At 36.5% G+C, this 25,247-nt stretch overlaps 1 protein-coding gene, 1 long non-coding RNA gene and 1 other non-coding gene across 4 annotated transcripts; all 3 read left to right on the forward strand.

Annotated features, from left to right (window-relative positions):
• Positions 1-1,005: 1,005 nt before the first annotated feature.
• orai2 (ORAI calcium release-activated calcium modulator 2) lies at positions 1,006-20,229 on the forward strand. 2 transcript variants are annotated; one of them, XM_087251989.1, is made up of 4 exons: positions 1,006-1,128; positions 6,425-6,470; positions 10,063-10,298; positions 14,525-20,229. In XM_087251989.1, the coding sequence occupies exons 2-4, from the start codon at positions 6,434-6,436 to the stop codon at positions 15,095-15,097; spliced, it is 846 nt and encodes a 281-aa protein (XP_087108115.1). In that variant the 5' UTR covers positions 1,006-1,128; positions 6,425-6,433; the 3' UTR covers positions 15,098-20,229.
• A 2,842-nt stretch (positions 20,230-23,071) lies between these two features.
• On the forward strand, positions 23,072-24,751 carry LOC147844456 (uncharacterized). Its single transcript, XR_015492071.1, has 2 exons — positions 23,072-23,192; positions 24,439-24,751. It is a non-coding gene; the product is annotated as an uncharacterized LOC147844456 (long non-coding RNA).
• On the forward strand, positions 24,224-24,322 carry LOC137495808 (Z30 small nucleolar RNA). Its single transcript, XR_015492407.1, has one exon. It is a non-coding gene; the product is annotated as a Z30 small nucleolar RNA (small nucleolar RNA).
• Positions 24,752-25,247: the final 496 nt, after the last annotated feature.

A 25,247-nucleotide genomic window follows, 5' to 3' on the forward strand; every position in this document is an offset into this window, starting at 1 on the left:
TATCAGCTCGAACCAGTCTGGCCATTCTCCTCTGACCTCTGGCATCAACAAAGCATTTGCACCTCACTCTCTGGATATTTTCCCTTTTTGGATCATTCTCTGCAAACCCTAGATGGTTGTGTTTGGAAATCCCAGTAGATCAGCAGTTTCTGAAATACTCAGACCAGCCTTGGCTGATTAGAAATTCGCCTTAACGAGCAGTTGGACAAGTGTACCTAATAAAGTGGCCGGTGAGTGTATATAGACACACGCACAAATTTGGGCTACAATAATTAGAATTTTGCTTTTAATAGTTGTGTCGACTTAGTACACGAATATATCAAGCAAGGTAAAATGTCCTAAATATGACTCCGCGTTTGTATATTACTCAAATGTATGGAAATCACACTAAAAGGGGCCGACCCACGTCTAAACTGACCAATCAGAGACCACTTAAGGCCTGTCAATCATTTCGCGCGTTTAGACGTATGGTTTAGACATTGGTTGCCATATCATGCCTCGACATAGAGGATTAATGTAAAATAGCAGAGAAAGTAAAAATCCATTTGATTAAAGAAATGATTTCGGGATGATAATGAACAGATATTACAGACACACCAGCACCCAAACGTAGGAGAGATCACGTGACACAACTAGTCCGAATCATCTGCGCGAACCAATTCTTTGAAACGTTTCACTTTAAAGAAACTGTTCAAACAACCGAATAGTCAAATAGCTCAAATAGTCCTTTACAACCTAAATATATATATTGTTCAAATTTACTTAGTAATGTCTCAATATACATTGACATAAGATATGTTTCAATAACGTTTGTTAAAACTTACTCATACAGTATATTTACACACATATTTCCAGGCTAGTACATGTTTTATTTGTAAAAATCTGCTCTTTGGCTCGTTGTGAGTCAATTGTGTGGTAGAATGAATCGCTGACGGCGGATTCTGAATCACAAACGGACTATTCAACTCATGAATCTTATTCGTTCAACCAAAGATTCGACTCTTTGAGGATTTGGACATCGCCAGAGCGGAAAAGCGAGTCCAGAACTGGAGCTGTCATTTCTTTCGCAGATACACTTTCTGTCGGCCCCCATGTGGATGTGAAAACAAAACGAGACAGACAGCAAAGGTGAGTAGGATGATGATGACTGTCTGCTAGTGTGTGTATTTAATAGATCTGTGATGCTTTCTCTCTGCGTGCTTCAGTCTCTGATAGCCAAGAAAGGAGAGGAAGTTGTGTGGTGATGATGAGAAACACATCTGTGGCCTGCCGTTCATTATGTAGACTAGTTGATCTCCGATTTGCAAGTTAATAAGCCTGACCTCGTAGAGACACGATTATATTCAGACTTGTATTCAAGCTTTATTTTGGTGCCAAGTGATGATGATGATGTGTTTTGCGTCTGACGTGGCGCTCATTTAAATCACCCACACAGAAGCTACGTACACCTTTAAAAATAACCACACGCCGTTTAAAACGCCGAGCTGTGTAACGTTACAAAGCTAAGGAACTGCAGTGGCTCTACACTGTGATATACGATTGAGCAGCAAATTCTTACAAAATAGTATGGAAATAAACGGTGTCAGGCGATAATGCTATGGCTCTTTGATTTATACGAGGTTGTAAGTGGTTTCCTAGATACAGACAGTGGCATGTAAATGTCTTGTCACACGAAGTGAATGTACACAAAGCGTTTAACGCTTGTCAGCTAATGTTATTGGGTAATGCTTTCAAGGCCATTGGATGATTTGTAAATAAGGCACACCCGTTGAATTATTTTCTCATAATTCAATTTATTCGCTTATGCTATGGTTACCTCACGAATCAATTTTTTATTAGATTTATTTTCGATCAAAATATCATACACAAAATATCATCAACAAAAATTACATTTCAACATGGTCGAAAATTGAGTGGAATGAAGCACGAGCTTATTATTTTGCCACCCCATTACCACATACTTCATTCGTCTATTACTTAAACTTATTTCTTCTTTTACTCATTTCTTTTTTTTACAAGAGACATATTTTATCCTTTTGGCATCTTTGACATATTATATATATTTAAATCCATTTGTATCTTTACATTTTGTAACAGACCCAAAGAAAAAAAAAACACTGCAAATAAACATTAATTAAAGTTTCATCATACCTTTCTTATTGTATCCTTTTTTCAATCACCTTCATCATTATATTCCTTTAATAATATATATTTATACAACTTTTTAAACTGATTATTTTGCTGACATTGTTTGAGAGTCTGATCTAGACTGTTCCATAATTTCACACCACAGACAGCCATAAAGTTGTCCATGTTTCCAACCTCCTAAAATTTAGTTCTTCTCTCAGGTTATATATCCACCTTGTCTTTCTTCAAAAAACTTTTGTATACATTTTGGATGTAATTTATTCTTAGCTTCAAACATAAACTGTGCTGTTTTAAATTTAACCAAATCATTGAATTTAAATATCTTTAATTAAAAAAATAAAGGATTTGCATGCTCCAAATACCCCACACCTTCTATCAGTCTGATTACTTTTTTCTGCATTGTACTTACGGATCGTAAATTAGATTTCTAAGTATTTACCCAAATTTCAACACAATAACTCGTATATGGCAACATAAGGTTTGAATGGTTTATTGGAGAATTTCGGATATGTGTCAGATTTATATCCTCAGACTGCTCCTGTGTGAAATACTTGTTCCTCACACACCCAAAGTCTTCTGTTTTGTCAGTAATAGTGAAATAACTGAATCATTTAGTGTATTAAACACCTGCCTGGAACTACTTTTTAGCTGTGTGTTTATCTAAAATACGTTCGTCAGCCAATCAAAATCAAGCATTGGTATTTTGATAGATGATAGTAAGGATTATCATTCATGAATGTAGCAAGCTTTTTTTTTTATTGGAACTAGGAAGTTACTAATGCTGATGCTAGGTGAAGTGCTTATGTTAATACTGAAGTAAACTGTTCCTCTGTTAACATAATTAATGCAAGCATGTACACCGCCTGACAAAAGTGTTGTTGTTCATCCCAGTTGTAAGAACAACTTGACTTCTAGTTGATCGTTTGGAAAAGTGGCAGAAGATAGATTTTACCAATGAATCATCTGCATCCTAATCATCACAAATACTGCAGAAGACCTATTAGAACCTGCATGGAATAAAGATTCTCATAGAAATCAGTCAAGTTTAGTAAAGGAAAAATCATGGTTTGGGGTTACATTCAGTATAGGGGCGTGCGAGAGATCTGCAGAGTGGATGGCAACATCAACAGCCTGAGGTATCAAGACATTTTTGCTGCCTGTTACATTATAAAACACAGGAGAGGGTAAATTCTTCAGCATGATAGTGCGCCTTCTCATACTTCGGCCTCCACATCAAACTTCCTGAAAGCAAAAAAGGTCAAGATGTTCCAGAAATGGCCTGCCCACTCACCAGACATGAACATTATTAAGCATGTCTGGGGTAAGATGAAGGAGGAGGCATTAAAGATGAATCCAAAGAATCTTAATGACCTCTAGGAGTCCTGCAGGAACGCTTTCTTCGCCATTCCAGATGACTTTATTAATAGGTTATTTGAGTCATTGCAGAGATGTGTGGATGCAGTCCTCCAAGTTCATGGGAGTCATACACAATATTAATTATTTTTTTCCACTGCAGCATGACTTTCTATTCTATACTGGACACTATTTGTGTTAAGTGACAAGACTTTTGTCTGAGCAAAGTCAAATCTTACGGTTCTAATTTAATAATTAAAAATCAAGACATGATTATATTTTATTTTGGTGAGATAAGTGTAATCTAGAGACGTTTGCCTTTCATATAAGACACTTCTTAAACAAATGATTAACTAGAAGTCAAGTTATTATTTCTTGTTTCTAAAACTTGGTTAGGCAAAAAGACTTTTGTCAGGTAGTGTAGACCAGTGGTTCTCAAAGTGGGGGTCGGGACCCCCTGAGGGGTCGCGGGGCAATGAAGGGGGGTCGCCTGGTGATTTCCAAAAATCTATTTATTTTTATTAAACCATAAGAATTAACATATTTTATCCATAACTATACTGAAAATAAAAATTGTTGTTTATAGTTACTATATACTATATAGTTACTATAGTAGCTTATAGTTACTAGTTCTATTGGATTGCGACCCCTGGGGTAATCACATTATATTAAGGGCAGCAATAGCGTCAGATGCATTTTTATTTTATAACATCAGGTTACACTTTCTGGCACATTTTAAGCACTGCCACAAATTTAATTGGTGTGTCTGTGTCATTGCATGCAAGGTTTCTGTATTTATAACCACCTCAGAGGATATTAGGGGTCGCGAGTCACTGGCATTGTTATTTTGGGGGTCGCGGGCTGAAAAGTTTGGGAACCCCTGGTGTAGACTACCATGTATACATAAGCAGATGTGTTTTCTTTCTGGACTCAGTACCATTTTATAAATGTTTGCATTTCTGACCTAAAACAATAGTTCACTAACACAGTGGTTCCCAACCTTTTTCTTTGGGGCCCCCCCCATGAACATATACAAACATTGGAGCCCCCCCACCATATAAATACACACGCACGCACATACATATGTACTGTGTGTGTGTGTGTGTGTGTGTGTGTGTGTGTGTATATATATATATATATATATATATATATATATATATATATATATATATATATATATATGTGTGTGTGTGTGTGTGTGTGTGTGTGTGTGTGTGTGTGTGTGTGTGTGTGTGTTTGTGTAATATTAATATATAGTAATATGTATAGAAAATATTAATTAATCAGTTTTAACTTGTCTTGGCCTTCAACAAAACCAAAATTTAGGTAGGCTTTGTCATACTGTCTAATCTTTTTCTTCGCCTCTGAAGAATCACTGCATTTACGTTTGTCTGCCATTTTTGTTTTTATTTTGCCTTTACGACACGTTGACAAGCAGATTGCGCGAGTGAGCAAAATTAAAATAATTATTTAAAGTTATTTATTTTAATTATTTTCACTATTATGTTGGAATTTTAAGCATGCGTTTAGATTTTTATTTATTTTTTTGGTACTTAAAAATACATATATAATAGTAGGGCTGCTCGATTTTGGGAAAAATCATAATCACGATTATTTTGGTCATAATTGTAATCACGATTATTCAAAACCATTGCCAGTTAAAGTCAAAATTATTAGCGCTCCTGAGATTTTTTTTTTTTTTTATAAATATTTCCTAAATTATGTTTAACAGAGCAAGGAAATTTAACAGTATTTCCTATAATATTTTTTCTTCTATTTGTTTTATTTTAGCTAGAATAAAGAAAGGTTTAAATATTTTGAAACCAATTTAAGGTCAATATTATTAGCCCCCTTAAGCAATATATATTTTTGATTGTCTGCAGAATAAACTACCGTTATAATGACTTGCCTTATTACTGTAATTAAGCCTTTGAACTGTACTTTAATCTGAATGCTTGTATTTTGAAAAATATCTAGTAAAATATTATGTGTGCTGTCATTATAGCAAAGACAAAAAGAAATCAGTAATTAGAAATGAGATATCAAAACTATTATGTTCAGAAATAAGTTAATAAAATATTCTTTCCATGAAACAGAAATTGGGCAGGAAAAGGTTTGCTAATATTCAAGAGGGCTAATAATTCTGACTTCAACTGTATGCATACAGTTATTTTCCACCCTGCAAAGGAAAGAGAAATAAATACAATAGAATAAAAATATAAAACAAACTGTGCTTTAAGCATCTTCACTGTAAGAAAAACACTTTAGCTGCAGCAGTCCTTCAGTCAAGAGCAGCGAGGGTTTTCTCGTTGTGTTTGTTTAATAATGATAAAAACAGGCGGCAGAAGGATTATAGCGCACTGTCTCTTTAATGGTTTCTCTTTCACGTCTTTTGATCCTCAACTTGTTTGTTTATAACACAAATGAGGGTTAATGTAAATAATCACTAAACACCGCGTTTTGACACCTATTTGACCATTAAAGCGCTCACGTTAAGATGACTTTAGATGTCTGCGCTCGTCTGCTCGTCTCAGTGTGTGAATGAGAGTGAATGCTGACCGGCCGCATGCTTCTGACTGCGTGATCGTGCTGCACACACACATAAGCTTTTTCGCGCTTTTAAGAGCCATTTAAGAGCGTGTACAACTGGAACGTGGCAAAATATGATGCAATAATCATTTATCTCAATTAATGCTTTTTTATAATCGTTTGAAACCGAAATCTAAATCGGATATTCGATTAATTGCAAAGCCCTATATAATAGTGGAGCATTTGTATGCCTTTTTCTACCTCAATACTTATCCTCTCCCGCGTTTATTGGTTCAGTGCAGTGATTATGAGTGAAACATCATGTCATCGATGTGTATTTGCGTAATCACATATTTAACTCTTGCTTTAACATTTTACTTTTCTTTTTAACCAGAGATGTGTGATGAAAAACAGTCCTAAAGAACGGCAAAGCCAATCAGGTATAGTTCAGATTTATAATCTAATTTCTACCATCTGAGATAATAGAAAAAGTTGACCTTTTAAATAAAAACAGACTTTGATATTATTTTCTGCTAGACATATGGGTTTGATTGGAAACGAACGTGCAGATAAAGCAGCTAAGGAAGCCCCACAGTTGGAGATTACTGAATGTAAAATTTCTGTATCTGATTTAAAATGCGCTTTAAATCTGTATATTACCGAGAAATGGCAAACGGAATGGGATGAATGTAGGAATAACAAACTGTATGGAGTGAATCCATTTGCAAATGAAAGAAATAATTATCGTTTTGAAAGTAGACATGACCAGATAGTATATACGAGATGTAGAATTGGACACTCAAGACTTACACACGCATATTTATTAAAAGGGGAAGAAAACATATTTCAGTATAACGTGTATTTTTAAATGATATTAGAGAATGTTTTTATTCAGGAAATAGTTTAAATGAAATGTTTGAAAAGGTGTTTTCTGGAATATTTAACTTTAATCAAACTAAAAGATTGTATATGACTGTTTTCAGTGTTGTTTGCTATTTGTATGTCATTTGTTTTGTTTTTTACAATGTATGTTTGTTAAGAAACTGATAAGATTGTATGATTATATATTGTATATTTAGCATATGTTTTTGCCATGAATATAGCCAATGTTGCTGATATGGCTTATAAAAATAATAAAAGTTCCACCATCTGAGCATTTTATCAGCTTCAAAATGAGGGTGTCAGATAGTAATGTCATGCCTTTGTATATTTACCATACTAATATTCATACATTTCACATGGTGTCAAATTGAAATGCTCACCTGGAGGGTAAAATAAGCCTTTTGTGATTTGTCTGGCATTTATTTTACAGGGTTTTTTTGCTTGGTACTAATATAGTATAGGAATTTAATTAAAATACCAAATTCACCTAAACAACTGCAAATGATGTACAGGTGAACAGATTCATCCATAATACAAATGCAGTGCTCTAAATGGCAAGTTAAACATAAAGATAGGATTAGGATTAAGACTTTAGGCATATTTTTATTCTAAGTTAAAATAATCTAATATACATATCATTTTATTTATTTATATTTTTCAATCAGGAATGAATTGAATTAGATTGTTTGATATCACAGACTTAAAACATTAAAGGATCAGATTTTCAAGTTTTTTTTCTGTATGTCAAAAATGCAGCAGGTGTCCAAAACATTTCCTTCACAACTTTTGTTTCACTTTTGATTTTTCTGAAATTCGATCTAAATATTTATGGCTTGAAAAAAATGAAACTTTACAGGACTGTATTGCAGATCTGGACGATTTGCCCTCCAGGTTTCCGCACTTACTGTTAGCAAATATCCTAACAATGCGACATACTATCTGTGTGATGCACGCTTTCCAAAAGAATCTAAATTTCAGTGCAGAGAAAACAGCAGTCATTTCAACTATATTTACATAGCCCTTCATACAGTTACCGTAAATTGCTAAACAGCAGCTTTACACTATTAACAATTAGACCAATAGTAATTAAAAGTTGTTTAAAGCAAACATTTCCAGACAGTTAACTTTAGCAAGCTGTTTTAAACTACTTTTATACTTAATTTTGTTCTTCTGTTTTGTAAATTGAAACCTTCAAGCTTTTGTCACTGCTATACTGTAGGTATATCACAGTACATCAACATCTACAGCGACGTCTACACCAATATCAATGGAGTTTTCATCTAAAAATGTTCAATCTGAGATCTAAATGAAGCTGCACGATTCATATGGATTTATTGGCTTTGAATTTTTGAGTGGCGAAGCCCCGTTTACTGAAGTCACGTGACCTTGGCAATTTTTATACGCTCTTGATTCAAAACAAAATCATAAGTTTCGATGCTTCAAGAAGCATTGTTTTGAAAGCATTCTTCACTAGTCCATTAGATTTTTTCTTTCCCTTATTTGTTTGGCGCATGTACTCGTGTGCAATCAGAAATCTAGTGTCTGCCTCTACTTTCACTTCGCTCCGAAGCCCCAGCTGACCCTCTTTGGCCTAAGGTATTCGGCAAGCCAAAAAAGGCTGGCCGCTGGCCCAGAGAAAGCCCTGCTTTGGCCCGATTAGGCCCGGAAGTGACAGTGGAAACGCTACTGGCCTTGGCTCGCCCTGGCTCGTTTGCTTTATGCGCGATAGTGGAAACGTGGCTATTGGGCCATCGTGAATACAGCATTTTAAAATGTAGCTACTTTAAAGAGCATTTTAAAATCGTAAATATTTCTGTTTTCCAAAAAACACTGTCTCAATATGGACGGAAGGTTAAACAAAGACTTATTAGTGTGAACATGGCCTAAAGGAATTATGAAGTACAGTAAACAAGTCAAACAATAAAACTATTTGTATTACATTGTATTAAGAGTGTTTGTGGTTTGTGAGGATACATTAAAATATTATATTTAACAAATACCAGTTCGCACCATCAAATGGCACACTGCATGTACACACTGCAAAAAAAAAAAAAAACGCTTGAAAAAATTCTTACTTGGATTTATTTTGCCTTTATAGTCCAAATATCTGAAAATTATTGAATCACGAAGCATTTGACATTGTAAAACATTGTCAAAATTGTCTTGTTACATTAAATCACTAAATGGCCTAGGAGCTAAATACATCACAGATATGCTGACTGAATACAAACCCAACAGATCACTGAGAACTTTAGAATCAAATAAACTAGAAATTCCAAGAATTCAGTCAAAGCAGGGTGAATCAGCTTTCAGCTACTGCGCCCCCTGCTGCTGGAATCAGCTTCCAGGAATGATCAGATGTGCTCCAACATTAGGCACATTCAAATCAAGACTGAAAACACATCTGTTTAGCTGTGCATTTACTAAATGAGCACTGTGCCGCATCCGACAGATCCCACTATTATGTCTTTCGTTTTTTTTTTATTCTTTTATAACCTGTTTTAACACATTGTAATCTGTTTTTATCTTTTTTTTATTCATTTTATTGTTTGTTTGTTTTTTTCTTATACTTTTTTATTTTTGTTTATGTAAAGCACTTTGAATTGCCACTGTGTATGAAATGTGCTATATAAATAAACTTGCCTTGCCTTGTTTTAAGAAAAAGAAAATATCAAAATGAAGTGAGTTTTTGCTTAAAACAAGCTAAATAATCTTCTAATGCCAGGGTAAGCAAACTGTGTCCAAAGGAAAAACAAGGTTAGTTTGCTTACCCCATTGGCTGAATATTTAGCTTGTTTTAACAAAAAAACTCACTTGATTTTGACTGATTATTTCTTAAAACAGGTTGCACGATGTCTCAGTGGTTAGCACTGTCACCTCACATCATGAAGTCCACTGGTTCGAGTCTGGGCTGGGCCAGTTGGCATTTCTGTGTGGAGTTTACATGTTCTCATGTGTGAATGCAAGAGTGTACGGGTGTTCCCCGGTAATGAGTTGTGGCTGGAACGACATCCGCTGCATAAAACATATGATGGAATAATTGGTGGTTCATTCCGCTGTGGCGATCTCTGATAAATCAGAGACTAAGCTGAAGGAAAACGAATGAACTGATGAATATATGACATTGTGATTCAAAACTCTCCTTCACAGCTACTATGAGCAGTGAGCTCACAGTGCCAATGGGCTCTCCAGCTCCCGGTGGCTCAGACCGGCTGCAGGATGGCGGTGGGATGGACTACAGGGACTGGGTTCGGCGCAGTTATCTGGAGCTGGTGACCTCCAACCACCACTCGGTCCAGGCTCTGTCATGGAGAAAACTGTACCTCAGCAGGGCCAAACTCAAAGCCTCCAGCCGAACCTCAGCCCTGCTGTCTGGCTTTGCCATGGTGAGTGTTTATGGTTGTGGCAAGCTACCTAATGCAGATGAAGACAAAATCATTCGTACTCGTGTGAAGTCTTTACAAATATTTCTCAAATGATGTTTAACAGAGCAAGGAAGCTTTATAGTGTTTCCTATAGTATTTTTTTTCTGGAGAAAGTCTTATTTGCTTTATTTTGGCTAGAATGAAAGCAGTTTTTTTATTTTTTAAACATTTGAAGCTAATTTTATTAGCCATTTTAAGCAATATATATATATTTTTGATTGTCTTCAGAAAAAACCATCAATATACAGTGATTTGCCTAATTGCTTTAGCTTGCCTAATAACCTAGTGAAGCCTTTAAATGTCACTTTAAGCTGAATAGTTGTGTCTTGAAAAATATCCAGTCAAATATTATGTTCTGTCATCATAGCAACGATAAACTAAATCAGTTATTAGAGATGAGTTATTAAAACTATTATGTTTAGAAATGTGTTGAAGAAGTTTTCCTTCAGTTAAACAGAAATATACAGGGTGGCTAATAATTCGGCAGGGCTAATAATTCTGACTTCAACTAAATGTCTGGCTCTTCAATGAGTGTGTTGTGCTCGCGGTCGATTGTGGAAAACTCCGGAAAAAAAGCATGTGGGTTGTTTTAATTCTTAAAAGCATCAGATGGATTGGAGATAAGATCTAAAAGGAAATTGTCTTGTGACACTTTGTGGCCTGAGGAGAGCATAACAGCGAGCACCCGTGTGACAGGAAGCATTTTTAACATTCATTTTCTCCACTGGGATTTTCAGCATTCTTGAGTAAAGCGTTTTGAAAGCTTCCGGCTCAGACATGAATTTCTACATCGCAAACGTTTCGATTTGAAGTTGCAAGATTTAAGTTCAGTGATTGTGCTTATTATAATTATATTAAACAAAGAAATTGTTGGTTCATTCCACAGTGGCGACCCCTGATAAATAAGGGAACAAGCCAAAGGAAAATGAATGAATCAATTTTAGTGATTGATTGCTACTGACTGAAGTGTAAAGCGATAGTTCATCACAAAATGATCTTGTGATCAACTAAAGTATGAAATGTTTGGTTCATGACAAAATATTTGGAAGGGAGTCAGTGTAGGCTGACAGAACTTGCTGCAGTGATTCATGGAAGTGGGCAGCAGTTGTGGGATCTTTTGTCAGCATTATGCATTTCTGCATTGCATTCAGGATGTTTAAACGGTGCTATTCAAAACCATTGGGGGTTTTACGATTTTCTTCATATGTTTTTGAAATAAGCAGCTTATGCTCATCAAGGATGTATTCATTTGATCTAAAATACAGTAAAATGCTCTATTTACTGATAAATATTACATTAAAATAACTATTTTATTCCTGTGATCAAAGCAAATTTTAGCATCTTTTATCCAGACTTCACCATTACATGATCCTTCAGAAATAATTCTAATATTTTAACTTGTTCAGTGTTGAAAACAGGTTTGGAATTATATTATGAACATTATATTGCAATTAATAACACCGTTAATTGTTTGTTGGTATTTAATTTATGTGTGCTTGTTGGAAAAAAAGTTTATATGTGGCATTAAGATGTCAAAAACTGTATTTTTTAACACGAACAAACAATTATTTTTGTTAGTGTTAGTGAATGAAAATAAAGTCATTCATTGTTAGTCCTCGTAACTCATAGTGCAATAACTAATGTTAGCAAGCACAACTTTGGAATTTAAATTCAACGCAAAGATAAAAAGAAAAATCAATCAATAGTAACAAATCCTCATGTCGTTCCAAACCCTGCAGCACAAATGAAGATATTTTGGATAAAATCCCAGAGCTCCATAATGCTCTAAAAACAGCAAGACGAAAAATTTGTCACATGCACACAGACCTTGCGCACCGAGTCCAATGTGTATTTATTAATCCATTGCGAAATAATTCACAAAACAATACATAATGGAGTCTTCGAGTAGTTAAGAAAATTTTCAAAATTTCGGATTCAGTTTGCAGTAACCTTTAGTTTGTGTTAGTAAATGCATTTCAGTACTAAATAAAAAATAACCATCTTTTTTTCACGTTCAAATCTGAAAACTTTGTTAGTAAATACATGTCAGTACTAGATTAAACAACATATTTTTTTAGCATTTAAATCCATCAAATGTCATGTCACTACTAAATAAAACAACCTTTTTTACATTGGAATTCGAAAAAATCGTCACGTGCATACAAACCTTGAACATCGAGTCGCATGTGTATTTGTGAAGATAATTTTTCGAAATTTCGGATTCAGTTTGCAGTAACCTTTAGTTTGTGTTAGTAAATGCATATCAGTACTAATTAAAACATAACCATCTTTTTTTCGCATTTAAATCTGAAAAATCCGATTGTCAATACTAGATAAAACAACATTTTTTCGCATTCAAATCCGAAAAATAACATGTCACTACTACGTATTTAAATACAAAAAAATAGTCACACGCACACAAACCTTGAACACAATCAGATGCGTATTTAATAATCCATTGCGAAATAATTCGCAAAACAATACAAATTTGAGTCTTTGAGAAGTAAAGATCATTTTTCAAAATTTCGGATTCTGTGTGCAAAAACATTTAGTTTGTGTTAGTAAACACATATTAGTACTAAATAAAATATACCATCTTTTTTTCACATTCAAATCTGAAAAATTTGTTTGTAAATACATGTCAGTCCTAGATAAAACAATTTTTTGTGCATTCAAATGGCATGTCACTACTAAATAAACAACTTTTTTTATATTGAAATCCAAAACCAAAAAAAATCGTCACATGCACACAAACCTTGAACACAGTCCGATGCGTATTTAATAATCTATTGCGAAATGATTCACAAAACAATACAAAATGGAGTCTTCAAGTAGTGAAGATAATTTTTCAGAATTTCAGATTCAGTGTGCAGTAACCTTTAGTTTGTGTTGGTAAACTAAACACAAACTTTAGTAACTTTTTTTTTCACATTCAAATCTGAAAAATTCGTTGCACACACACACATAAACCTTGCACATCGAGTTCGATGCGTATCACATTGATCAGCAAACAAGAACAAAAAGCTCAACTAAAGAAAACAAATCTCACTAGTTCTTGCTGAAGCTCAAACATACCATGTGACTAGCAAGAATGAACCTCATTGGTTCTCACACTTCAAGCAAGCATGGCATGTTTGTCCAAATCTGAGTGCTAAAAGCATTCGTTGCTGATATAAGCCTAAATTGGATTAAACGGCTCGATTCATGTGGACGTATTTGTACAATTTTGAAGCAGTTTTGTGTGAGTAGACTTTCAAATTATTTATTAATGCGTATTTATTAATCCATTGCAAAATAATTCACAAAACAAGACAAAATGGAGTCTTTAAATTTCAGATTCAGTATGCAATAATCTTTAGTTTGTGTTATGCCGAGTTCAGACTACATGATTTTTAAAGTAGACTTTTCACAGATGTTTTCACACTGCATGACTACCTGGGCTAGCGTTTTGTCACTGCATTGTTTACACTGCATGGATCGGCGATAGGGGCTTTCACATTGCTTGACTTTTCAATAGGAAGAATCGCCGACAACTTTGTCAAAACTACGTCTCACAAACACTAAGTATATCTTTTGATATGGGGTAGAAAATGTGCATATTTGCTCACCTGGGTTTGAAGGGAATTAGCAATTTCTCCTCAACTTTCTTTTTTAACTTTCTGTATGAAACACCAAACAGACACGGGTGCTCCTGTCAGACCTCCACTAGTTTGTCCTTTATTTTCTGGGTGCAAATAAACTGTAAACGAGCGCTTTTAACTTTTCCCCCAACCTCCCGCTGGCCTGCAGATACACACACGCAAGTGAATGCTGCTCTCTTATTGGCTGTAGGCGATCACCGTTGTTATTTTCAGTCAAAACTCTATTCACACGGCATAATTTGAATTGCCGACAGCTCCAGTTAATTAGCACGCCAAATATCTCACAGGCATCGGCGACTAATTAGCAATGATTTGCCTGTGATTTTAGGTATTTGATTTCTCAAAACCTGTCGGCGAGTCAAAATTGGGCTAAAATCATGCAGTCTGAACTCAGCATTAGTAAATAAATGTCACTACAAATAAAACATAACATGCATTGTTTACAATCTCTCCTAGTTTGGTCAATTTAGCTGATAGCGACACTTTTGACTTCAACTGAATAACCGTTTCCGTTTTCGCCATTGGTTCTAATGTGTTGGTGAGCAGGTAGCCATGGTGGAGGTTCAGCTGGAGATGCAGTACAACTACCCTCGAGTCTTGCTTATCGCCTTCAGCGTATGCACCACAGTGCTGGTGGCCGTCCACCTATTCGCCCTCCTCATCAGCACCTGCATCCTGCCCAACGTAGAAGCCGTCAGCAACATCCACAACCTCAACTCCGTCTCCGAGTCTCCTCACGAGAGGATGCACCACTACATCGAGCTAGCCTGGGGTTTTTCCACCGCTCTGGGCATCCTCCTGTTTCTGGCCGAGGTGGTGTTGCTCTGCTGGATCAAGTTCCTGCCGGTTGACTCCGGGGCTCAGTCGGCCTCAGTCCTGGTGGCTCTTAAGCAGAACTGCAGCACTCCTGCTGTCCAGCCCGGCCACAGCGGCTGGCAGGCGGCTTTAGCCTCCACTATCATCATGGTGCCGGTGGGATTGATCTTTGTGGTGTTCACCATTCACTTCTACCGTTCACTAGTGCGGCACAAAACAGAGCGCCACCATCAGGAGATCGAGGAACTGCACAAAATCAAAGTGCAGCTGGACGGGCATGAGCGTGGCCTGCAGGCGGTCTGAGATCTTCCAGTCGGGCAGCGGTCCATCCATCGCTTGACTTTTTGAGCTTTCAAGCACATCAGAAACTCCTCCTCGAGGAGTCTTTCTTTCTGTTTTCTTCTGAGAGGAAATGCCTTGTCGCTTGACGGAAGGATTATTTGTGTAGAAACTGAAGAGGCTTTACAGCAGCAACAACAACGGTGCATGTTTACAAGATTTCAACCACAAGGGCTATTTATTTATGTTTCTTTAGGCTTTAGGTCATGTTTGGATGCATCTTTAAGTGCCATTTTCTGTTTCCATGCCTTTAATTGACCCCAAAATGGAAATTGAGCCTTTATATGCTTCTACTCATGTCATTTCAAACCCATAAAATAGGTTCGTTTCGGTGACCCAAATAAAGGTAAATTTAATCACATCCAAGCGACTTATCTCCCCACATTTTAATTAATATATGGATTAACCGTTTAATTGAAGTCTTCTAACACCGGTCCTTTATATAATGAACAGATTTATCAGTTTGATTTATCAGCAAACAAAAGACAGAACAAACCTCATTGGTTCTTGCTAAAGCTCAAACATACCATGTGACTAGAAAGAATGAACCTTATTGGTTCTCTCACGTCAAGCAAGCATGGCATCTTTGTCCAAATCTGAATGCTGTAAACCACAGGTGTCAATTCTAGTTCCTGGAGGGCCGGAGCTCTGCATAATTTAGTGTCAATCCTAATTAAACACACCCGATCAAACTAATTTGGTTCTTCAGGCTTGTTTGAAACCGACAGGTAAGTCTGTTGGAGCAGGGTTGGAACTAAACTGTGCAGAGCTGTGGGCCTCCATGCACTGGGTTTGACTCCTGTGCTGTAAAGCATAGGTCTTATATTCAATTCCTGGAGGGCCGGAGCTTTGCACAGTTTTGGTTCAACCCTAAACAAACGTAGCTGATCTAGTAGTATCTAGTGGTCTTGAACAACTTGATTAGTTGGATCAGCTGTGTTTGATTAGGGTTGGAGCAAAACTGTGCAGAGCTGTGGCCCTCCAGGAATTGAAGATAAGACCTATGATCGAAATCAGGGATGTCAAACTCAATTCCTGGAGGGAACAGTTTAGTTCTAACCCTAATTAAACACACCTGATCAAACTAATTAAGTCATTCAGGCTTGTTTGAAACCTACAGGTAAAGCTGCGGTCACACTGGGCTTTTCCTCCCATAGACTTCCATTCATATGCACGCGAATTGCGTCAGACCGGAAATGCAGGGTCATGCGTCAAGTTTCAGAGGTTGCTGCGGTGCAAAGTTCAAGCTTGGTGAACTCTGGACCTGTGAAATCGCATTGCTTGACTGCTTGAGACCAATCGAGGATCAAAACATGACCCCTCTGGACAAACATTTAAAATATGCAGCAATCGCTCGCTTTTTAAATGTCTAATCATCTTGTTTAATCCCCCCACTTTTCGCAGCACCGTAAGACAGAATTCCGCACACACAAACTCTAGTGTGACCGCAGCTTTAGTGTGTTGGAGCAGGGTTGGAACTAAACTGTGCAGGGCTGCGGCCCTCCAGGAATTGAGTTTGACATCTCTGCTCTAAATATTCTTTGCTAATATAAGCTTAAATTGGATTAAACGGCTTGATACCTGTGGATTTATTTGTAAAACCTTGGAGCAGTTTTGTGTGAGTGGACTTTCCAACTTGAGGCTCTTGATATCTTTTCTGAAGATGAGGAAAAGTCTTATGGGTTTGGAATGATATGAGGGTGAGTATATTATGACAGAATTTTAATTGCGGGGTGAATTTACACTGTAAATACACAAAATTGAATGTCAAAGAGGGTCTGTGTTCAGTATCATCTCCTATTTCGCTTTATTTCGCCGTGCCATCCTGGATCAATAGTGTGGCACTCATAATGAGACCAAATGAGTTGGTCTTTGATCTAGATCTAGAGCTGCCAGAGTCACTGCCAGAGCATATTTGACTGAATTATCCAGCTTTTGCATTGTACATGCCTGTTTGAGCATCTGTTTAAAGTTATCTATGTCATCATTTACTCCTCTACATGTCACTTCTAACAAATTCAAAGCAATGGAGTCGAAATCCACACCTGACACCGTCTTAATCTTTCAATGTACAGACAAAATTCAGCAGGAAAAAAAGAAAGTCATGTTTAAATTGATGGTTTAATGCTCAGTTCCCTTTAAGAAAACTCACGCACCTCATACAGTTTATATTTAATTGTGCATCTAATACTATAATCTTTAATTCTGCAAATGTGTGATCCCGAAAACAGATTCATTTTAAGCTGAAAATGAAGTCTTGCTCATGCTAGGGTTATATCTAGTGCAGTATTTTTAGCTTGGGTGTGAAATCTAGACGCTTTAGCCATGCACTGTGCGTTCTTGTATTTCATTGAAGTTTTTGCATGTCTAATGTAATGCACTGTCACTTGTCAAGCACAAATGTGGAGTTTTTTTTTTTAAATCCATGCTTCACTCAAGGCCTATTGAATGTTTATTGAATGTGGGCTACTAGAAGTTTACGCAGTCGACGACCATGGTCTCGGTCAAGAATGAATTGCTTGAATAAAACTGACAAATTTGCTCAAATGAACAGAAAAAGCTTGCTTCATAGGATGAGCTGAAGTCGTTTATTGTGAACCTGGTTGCCAGGACGATCATCGGGCTCAAAATAAGTTCTGATATTTTATGCATCAAGTCAATCTGAGGACAACATTCCAGAGCGAGAAGAAGTCGGACCAATTTCTGTCTGCCTTAACTAACTAAACTGACAAAAGTGCACTTGTAGTGTAGTCCGTGGAAATGTTGTGTCTGGTTTGTTTTACAGACTGATTTAATCCGCTGTCTGTCTTTCAGAATGTTAACTTCTGAGCTGTGGCGAATAACAGCTTGAGAATCGATTTTGAAATTTTAAAAATACATCAATGTTCTCGCTTGAATTGATTTTGAATTTGTTTTTAACAGCAGATGGCGCTCTACGCCGATTTTTAACAGCAGATGACGCTTTATGATGGTTTTTATTGGGAGATGGAGCTCTACGCTAGTTTTTAACAGCAAATGGCGCTCTAGGCTGGTTTTTAGCAGCAGATGGCGCTCTAGGCCGGTTTTTAACAGTAGATGGCGCTCTAGGCCGGTTTTTAACAGTAGATGGCGCTCTATGATGGTTTTTAACAGCAGATGAGGCTCTGCCCTTGTTTTTAACAGCAGATGGCGCTCTATGGTGGTTTTTAAAAGCACATGGTGCTCTATGCTGGTTTTTAATAGGAGATGGAGCTCTACGCTAGTTTTTAACAGCAAATGGTGCTCTAGGCTGGTTTTTAACATCACATGGCGCTCTACGCTAGTTTTTAACAGCAGATGGGGCTCTACGCTGGTTTTAAACAGGAGGTGGAGCTCTATGCTAGTTTTTAACAGCAAATGGTGCTCTAGGCTGGTTTTTAACATCACATGGCGTTCTAGGTTGGTTTTTAACAGCAGATGGGGCTCTACGATGGTTTTTAACAGGAGATGGAGCTCTATGCTAGTTTTTAACAGCAGATGGAGCTCTACGCTAGTTTTTTAACAGCAGATGGTGCTCTATGCTGGTTTTTAACAGCAGATGGCGCTCTACGCTAGTTTTTAACAGGAGATAGAGCTTTACGCTAGTTTTTAACACCAGATGGCGCTCTAGGCTGGTTTTTAACACCAGATGGCGCTCTGAAGGTTTTTAACAGCAGATGGCGCTCTGATAGTTTTTAATAGCAAATGATGCTCAACGCTGGTTTTTAACTGTAGATTGGGCTTTAAACTACTTTTAAACAGCAGATGGGGCTCTACGCTAGTTTTTAACAGCAGTTGCTGCTCTATGCTGGTTTTTAACAGCAGATGGCGTTCTATGCTAGATTTTCCCAGTTGATATTGTCTGCGCTAGTTTTTAACAGCAGATGACACTCTATGCTAGTTTTTTAACAGCAGGTGGTCCTCTTCTCAGTATTTAGCAGCAGAGGGCTATCAAGGCTATGCTAGTTTTTAACTGCAAATGGCAGTCTAGGCTAATTTTTAACCGCAAAAGGTGCTCTACAGAAATTTTTAACTAATTTCTAACTTGCCTGACTTTTGAGTGTATTGTTAAAAAAATGCCATCTTCAGTTAAAACTATCCTAGAGCGCCATGTGCAATTAAAAACTATCCTAGAACGCCACCTGCTGTTAAAAACTATCCTATAGCGCCATTTACTGTTAAAAACTGTCCTATAGTGTCATCCACTGTAAAACCGTTTCTCGAGCACCATCTGCTGTTAAAAAACAAGCCTAGAGCACCATTTGCTGTTAAAAACAAGCATAGAGGGCCATCTGCTGTTAAAAGTAAGCCTAGAGAGCCACCTGCTGTTAAAAACTAGCCTAGAGCGCCATCTGCCGTTAAAAACTATCCTAGAGCGCCATCTACTGTTAAAAACTTGCCTAGTGCACAATCTGCTGTTAAAAATTAGCCTAGCGTACAATTTGACGTAATAACTAGCCTAAAGTGCTTCTGCTGTTAAAAACGATCTAGGAGTGCCATCTTAAAAATTAGCCTAGCGCCACATCTCCTGCCAATAGCTGGCCTAGGGCGCCATCTGCTGTTAAAAACTAGCCTAAATTCCCATCTGCTGTTAAAAACTGATCTTAAAATCGATTCAAGAAGGAATATTGAAGCCCTTTAAGAATTGCAGAATTGATTTCTTGAATGATCTTTCACCACAGCTCCATAAACTTAGTTTCATAACACATCAGTTTAATTTATTAGTATGTTCATCAGGCTGCATTTTGAAGTTCATAAGGTATATCGATGCACTGCAGTTTGAACACTCAAACTCGACCAAAATTGTGTGTATACTCTGCTTGTGGATGCTTTAAGAAGCACTTTGCTTTTTTTGTGTATGTATATTTGTTTGTGTGTGTGTGGATGAATACATTAGTATAATTTTTTCATACTTCTGTTTCCCTGTGCCACACTATCAGTAAAGAAACATAACAAATATCTAGTGCAAATCGTTTTCCTGTTCAGAACATGTAGGCGAATATTATGGAAATGTTTTGTTGAGCATGTCCTTTCACTCTCTGTCTGTACTTGTATGTTAATTTATGTCAAATAAACACAAGTTATTTTGTTTACTTCAATTTGATGTCAGTTGGGTATTTGACCAGCTTTGGTCAGACTGCAGTTTTCCTTGTGACATATATTTTCTATTTCTTGATACAGGGATTTAAAAATAAATATTGCAAAGTATTAAATGGCTTAAATGCAGTGATGTAAAGTAACAAATTACAAATACTCAAACTACAGTAATTGAATAGTTTAAAAAATGTGTACTTTTACTTTCCCTCGAGTACATTTACAGTGCAGTATTGGTACCTTACTCCAGTACTTTCCTTCAATCTGCAGTCATCACTTTCTTTTTTTCTTGTCTATGGGGATTAGTAAAGTCAGTGCTGTGATTCCTGTTTAATCAAATCACACAAAGAAGGTAAATCATCTCTTAATGAACTACCTCAAGACATGTGTGATTTATAATTGCAGCAAACTGATTGGAAGCATTGAAAGTGTCCAAGAAGATTTCCAAAATCTTTCCACGCAATGAGCCAGAGACTGTTTAGATGCATGTCACTGACGAGAAGAATGGCATCGTGACGTTGTATCCTAACGTCATGGGGACATAGCTTTTTGTTTAGAAATGAAAATTGGGTTGATGTCAATGTCCAACATCCAACCTAAAATCAACCAAATATTAACGTCTAATCATTTTACAGTTTGACGTTGTGTGGACGTTACCACTATGATGTCTAGCAGATTTTTGGTTTTGGTTGCCATACCTGACAAATAAATGTCAGTACTTGACATCAATACCGTGTTCGTTTAAGATGTTGGCTCGATGTTGGATTTTGGTCACTTCCTGACACAACCAATTATCAATGTCTATGATGTTACAGCTTGATGTGTGGACGTTACCACTATGAAGTCTTTCAGATGTTGGATTTTAGTCGCCATACCTGGCGAATAAATTTCAGTATTTAACGGCAATAGAGTGTTCTTTTAAGATGTTGGCTCGACATTGGATTTTGGTCACTTTCCTACACAACATAAAACCAAATATCAACATCATTTGACATCGTTATTGGACGTCAAAATAACGTTGTCCTTAGAAGCTGGCTAGACATTGAATTTTGGTCACCTGACATCACAACCTAAATCTAACCTAATATTAACGTCTTATGACGTTGTGTGCCTGCTGGGCAATAACTAAATGCACTACAGAATGTTACGTTTACACACATTACATGTAAATCATCAGCTTTTTACAGTGTAATACTCACTACCCACTAATCTTGAGTACTTTTGAAAGGTCTACCTTTTACTCATACTTTGAGTAACATTCACTCTATAACACTACATAACGCACTACATTTTTAGGCAAGTAATGGTACTTTGATTTTCAATACTCTTTCCACCACTGGAGTTCACCTAAAATTGAATATTTCCTCACTATTTCCTTACACTCAATTGGTTAAAAATATTAATAAACACATTTCTTCTGCTGAACTCAAAACAAGATATTTTGAATGTTGGAAACCAGCAGATATTGACTTCCATTTCAGAAACAAAAAAATAATGGGAGTCAATGGCTGCTGCTTTCCAACATTCTTCAAAATATCTTGTTTTGTGTTGAACAGAAGAAAGAAACTCAAACCAGTTCGGAGCCAGTGGAATATAAATGCTGACAGAAATGGAGTTTTTTGATGAGCTGTCTCTTTAATTCTTAAAACGCAATGCAAAGGAAATGGCTACCGGCACTTCTGGAGTCTTAAAAACATATTCTAATTTTAAAAAATAATACATGAACAGATTCTGAGCATTATTAGCATTTATACTTATCAAGCCTAAATGTACTGCCAAGTCACAGGTATTAAATGTGTGTTGCTGGTATATGTGTATGTTTGTGTGTATATTTTATATAAACTGCCATTAGCTATTGACTTTGAAACATAATTGTTCCTTAAACCAACATGGCATATGCTAAAAGTCTTCTTTAATGTTTTAGTATAGAAGAAAAGTCACCTACATCTTCATTTTTAGGCTCAACTGTTGTAAATTGTATTTATAACATTCTTATATCTATTATGATGTTGTGTGTGTGTGTGTGTGTGTGTGTGTGTGTGTGTGTGTGTGTGTGTGGCATTCACAGAGCTGCATTAGACTGATCCTGGTTATTAGTATCTGTTGTTCACTGTCAGCATGTGAGTGGTCAGATTTCACAGCTGTGATTGGCAGGAACACGTGAACTGAAGCTGCTGTCCATGACGAGGCCACTCGCTGCCTGAGGAAGCCACTGGAAATGAGATTAAGTGTCTGGTTATAATGCAAAAACTGTTTTTCTTTAATCATCATGGGATGACTCTTGGTGACTTTTTTCACACTATTAAAAATTCTGAACATGATTTGAATGTTAGAGGGTCAAAAAAGTCACAGTTGGGTCATTTGCTGTCAAAAAAATGAAGAAACACGAGAAAAACAAATAAATGAGAAATCATATGGTTTTGTGGTAAATCAGAACAAAAGTGTGCAACAATGAGGCACTGAAATATCAAGCGCTCAACATGTACACATACTCTCTCTCTCACACACACATACACACGTGCAATTAAGTGCAAATTTAAGAATATGTGAAACTAAATAAGTCTATCCCTTTCTCCGTCATACAGCCACACACAATTTGTCTTATGGAATATAAGTCTGCATTACTGACTTAAATGGAATATATAATTAATTGTCACTATAGAAATACCTTTGTGACAGTAATTAGTTGTCTAAAATGATGAATCCCTCAGGCTTCATCGGTAATTGAGGTGAAGCTGCTCTCTGCACAGGCTAATGATGATGAAGTGTGAACAGGTGTGTTGTAAAGCGTAATCACTTCACGAACTTCAAACGTCATTTAATCGTTCAATGACTCAACAAATAAAAGCAGTTTTGACGGTGTTGCAGGGAAACTTCTTTCAGAGCGACTGATACGGTTTTTTTGGACGACGACGACGACGACGACGACAACAAAAGAATAAGAAAAAACGGCTGAACATATTCCAATGTAACTTCTCAATCATTTAGCTATAAACTTCTATTTGTTTATTTTTATAAAATAGTCACATTTGAAGGGAAAATAGAACCAAAGACTATTTTAGCCTTTCGATAATGCCAAAATCATGATAACAGGCTAGCTTTAGAGCGTTTTCATTTAAGCTGATTTCGTCAACTAGCCTACTCGTACGTGCGGCCATTACACTCGACAGCTACTGAAAGCGTGCTTATCTCTAGACCAGGGATGTCAAACTCAATTCCTAGAGGGCCGCAGCCCTGCACAGTTTAGTTCCAACCCTAATTAAACACACCTGATCAAACTAATTGAGTGCTTCAGGCTTGTTTGAAACCCACAGGTAAGTGTGTTGGAGCAGGGTTGGAACTAAACTGTGCAGGGCTTCGACCCTCGAGGAATTGAGTTTGACATCCCTGCTCTAGACTATAAGGGATAGGGGGAGGAGGGGAGACATGTTACTAAATTGTAAAGAGGAGAACTTTTGTAACTTAAGTATGAAAACTTGATATTTTGTTTCCTAATTAATACAACATTAATTTTATAGCCCCAGTAATCTGCAAAATATGCAAATTTTAATTTGGCTCTTGTCTTTGCGTTGTTATAAATGGCTGATGTAACCTTAAGGCTTAAAATTAACTGTATGTTTGAAGGAAATGGCTTATTTATTACTAAAGGTATAACTAGTTAAACCTTTTATAGTTAACCATATATAGTAGTTTGTTGTGTTTCATGATGCCATCCTTTATATCTTCCATTCTTGCTGAAAAAAAACCCCAACATGCTGGTAAGGTAGGCCTATGTTGTTCTTATGCTCTTTTTGCTGGTCTTTGTTAGTTAGGACACTGAAACCAGCAAGACCAGCATCAAAATCTTATGCTGTTGTTGCGGGTTTTTTTCTTGTTTTTTTCTCCAGCAGGTCTGTATTCAGATTTTGGCTAAAATGCTTTTCAGCTACTTTCAAAATGTAAGATGTTTAACAGCAAGCAGGCTAATTCTGCAGACGTTTCTTATGTAGCAGAGTTTAGCTGCGATGATGAGTGAAAGAATGCATCTTGACTTGGTATTGTTGCTTTTTGGCATCATTGACCAAGGTTTGATTGAGGTTTAATCTTCTCTCTGAGCTGCTAACAGATGAAGTTTAAAGAAGTTTGATCTAAGTGCTGTTTTGCATTGCTGAAACCTCAAAATGAAGCAAAGAGGGTGTGTCTATCACTGAACATGTATATTTTTTATTTTGCAGTGAGGACTTTTTCCCTAGTGGCACAAGTTGTGGATTATGCAGAGGTCTTTCTGGAAGATTTTGGGGAGTGGTAAACTCAGACTCTCATGGGTCTGGGAAAATTCCATGGCTCTATTTTTAGATGGGGAGTATCAATGCTCCATTTTTAAACACTCTAATAAGGGTCAGTAAAGGGCACTTAATGTCCTGTAACGCTGTTTTGCCAAATTGCTTGACTAAAAACCATGTAACTGATGAAATGGTGACCACATTTGGGTGGATAAACTGCAAACTTAAAATGTGCCAAAATAAAGAACGTAAATTTCACAAACTCCACATTTTCATGCTGAGGTTTTTCAGGCCATTCACAAAGAATTTGACTGTCCCATTTTATGTTAAGTATACACCCAAGTAAGGTAAAAGTTATTTTATAGCACCTTTCACCTATTGTCTCTTGCAAAATATTGCAACTGCTTAACCTTTTTGTGATTTTTTTTTTATTATTATTTTTTTTATTATTTTTTAAGATGCTAAATTTTAACAATGCAATTTTAAGAATAGATTGACACTGTCAGTCTCTAATATGTCTTAAATTCACATGTTTTTGACTCCAATCTATGCATTTTAAATTTCATAAATCAACTAAATATGACTTTTTTTTTTCTTTACTAAAATAGTAAACTGAAGCTTTAATATAAAGGTGTAAATTTTCAAGCATATGTGTAAAATGTAATTTAGCCAATTAATGTAATAATGAATTAATAATTTTAATTCTTGGAACAAATAATCAGCCTTTTTGTTTCAGAAATGGCACAATGTATAATTTCAGC

This window comes from Danio rerio, chromosome 5 (assembly GCF_052040795.2).
Source record: "Danio rerio strain M-AB ecotype USA chromosome 5, GRCz13ab, whole genome shotgun sequence".
Taxonomy (NCBI): Eukaryota; Metazoa; Chordata; class Actinopteri; order Cypriniformes; family Danionidae; genus Danio; species Danio rerio.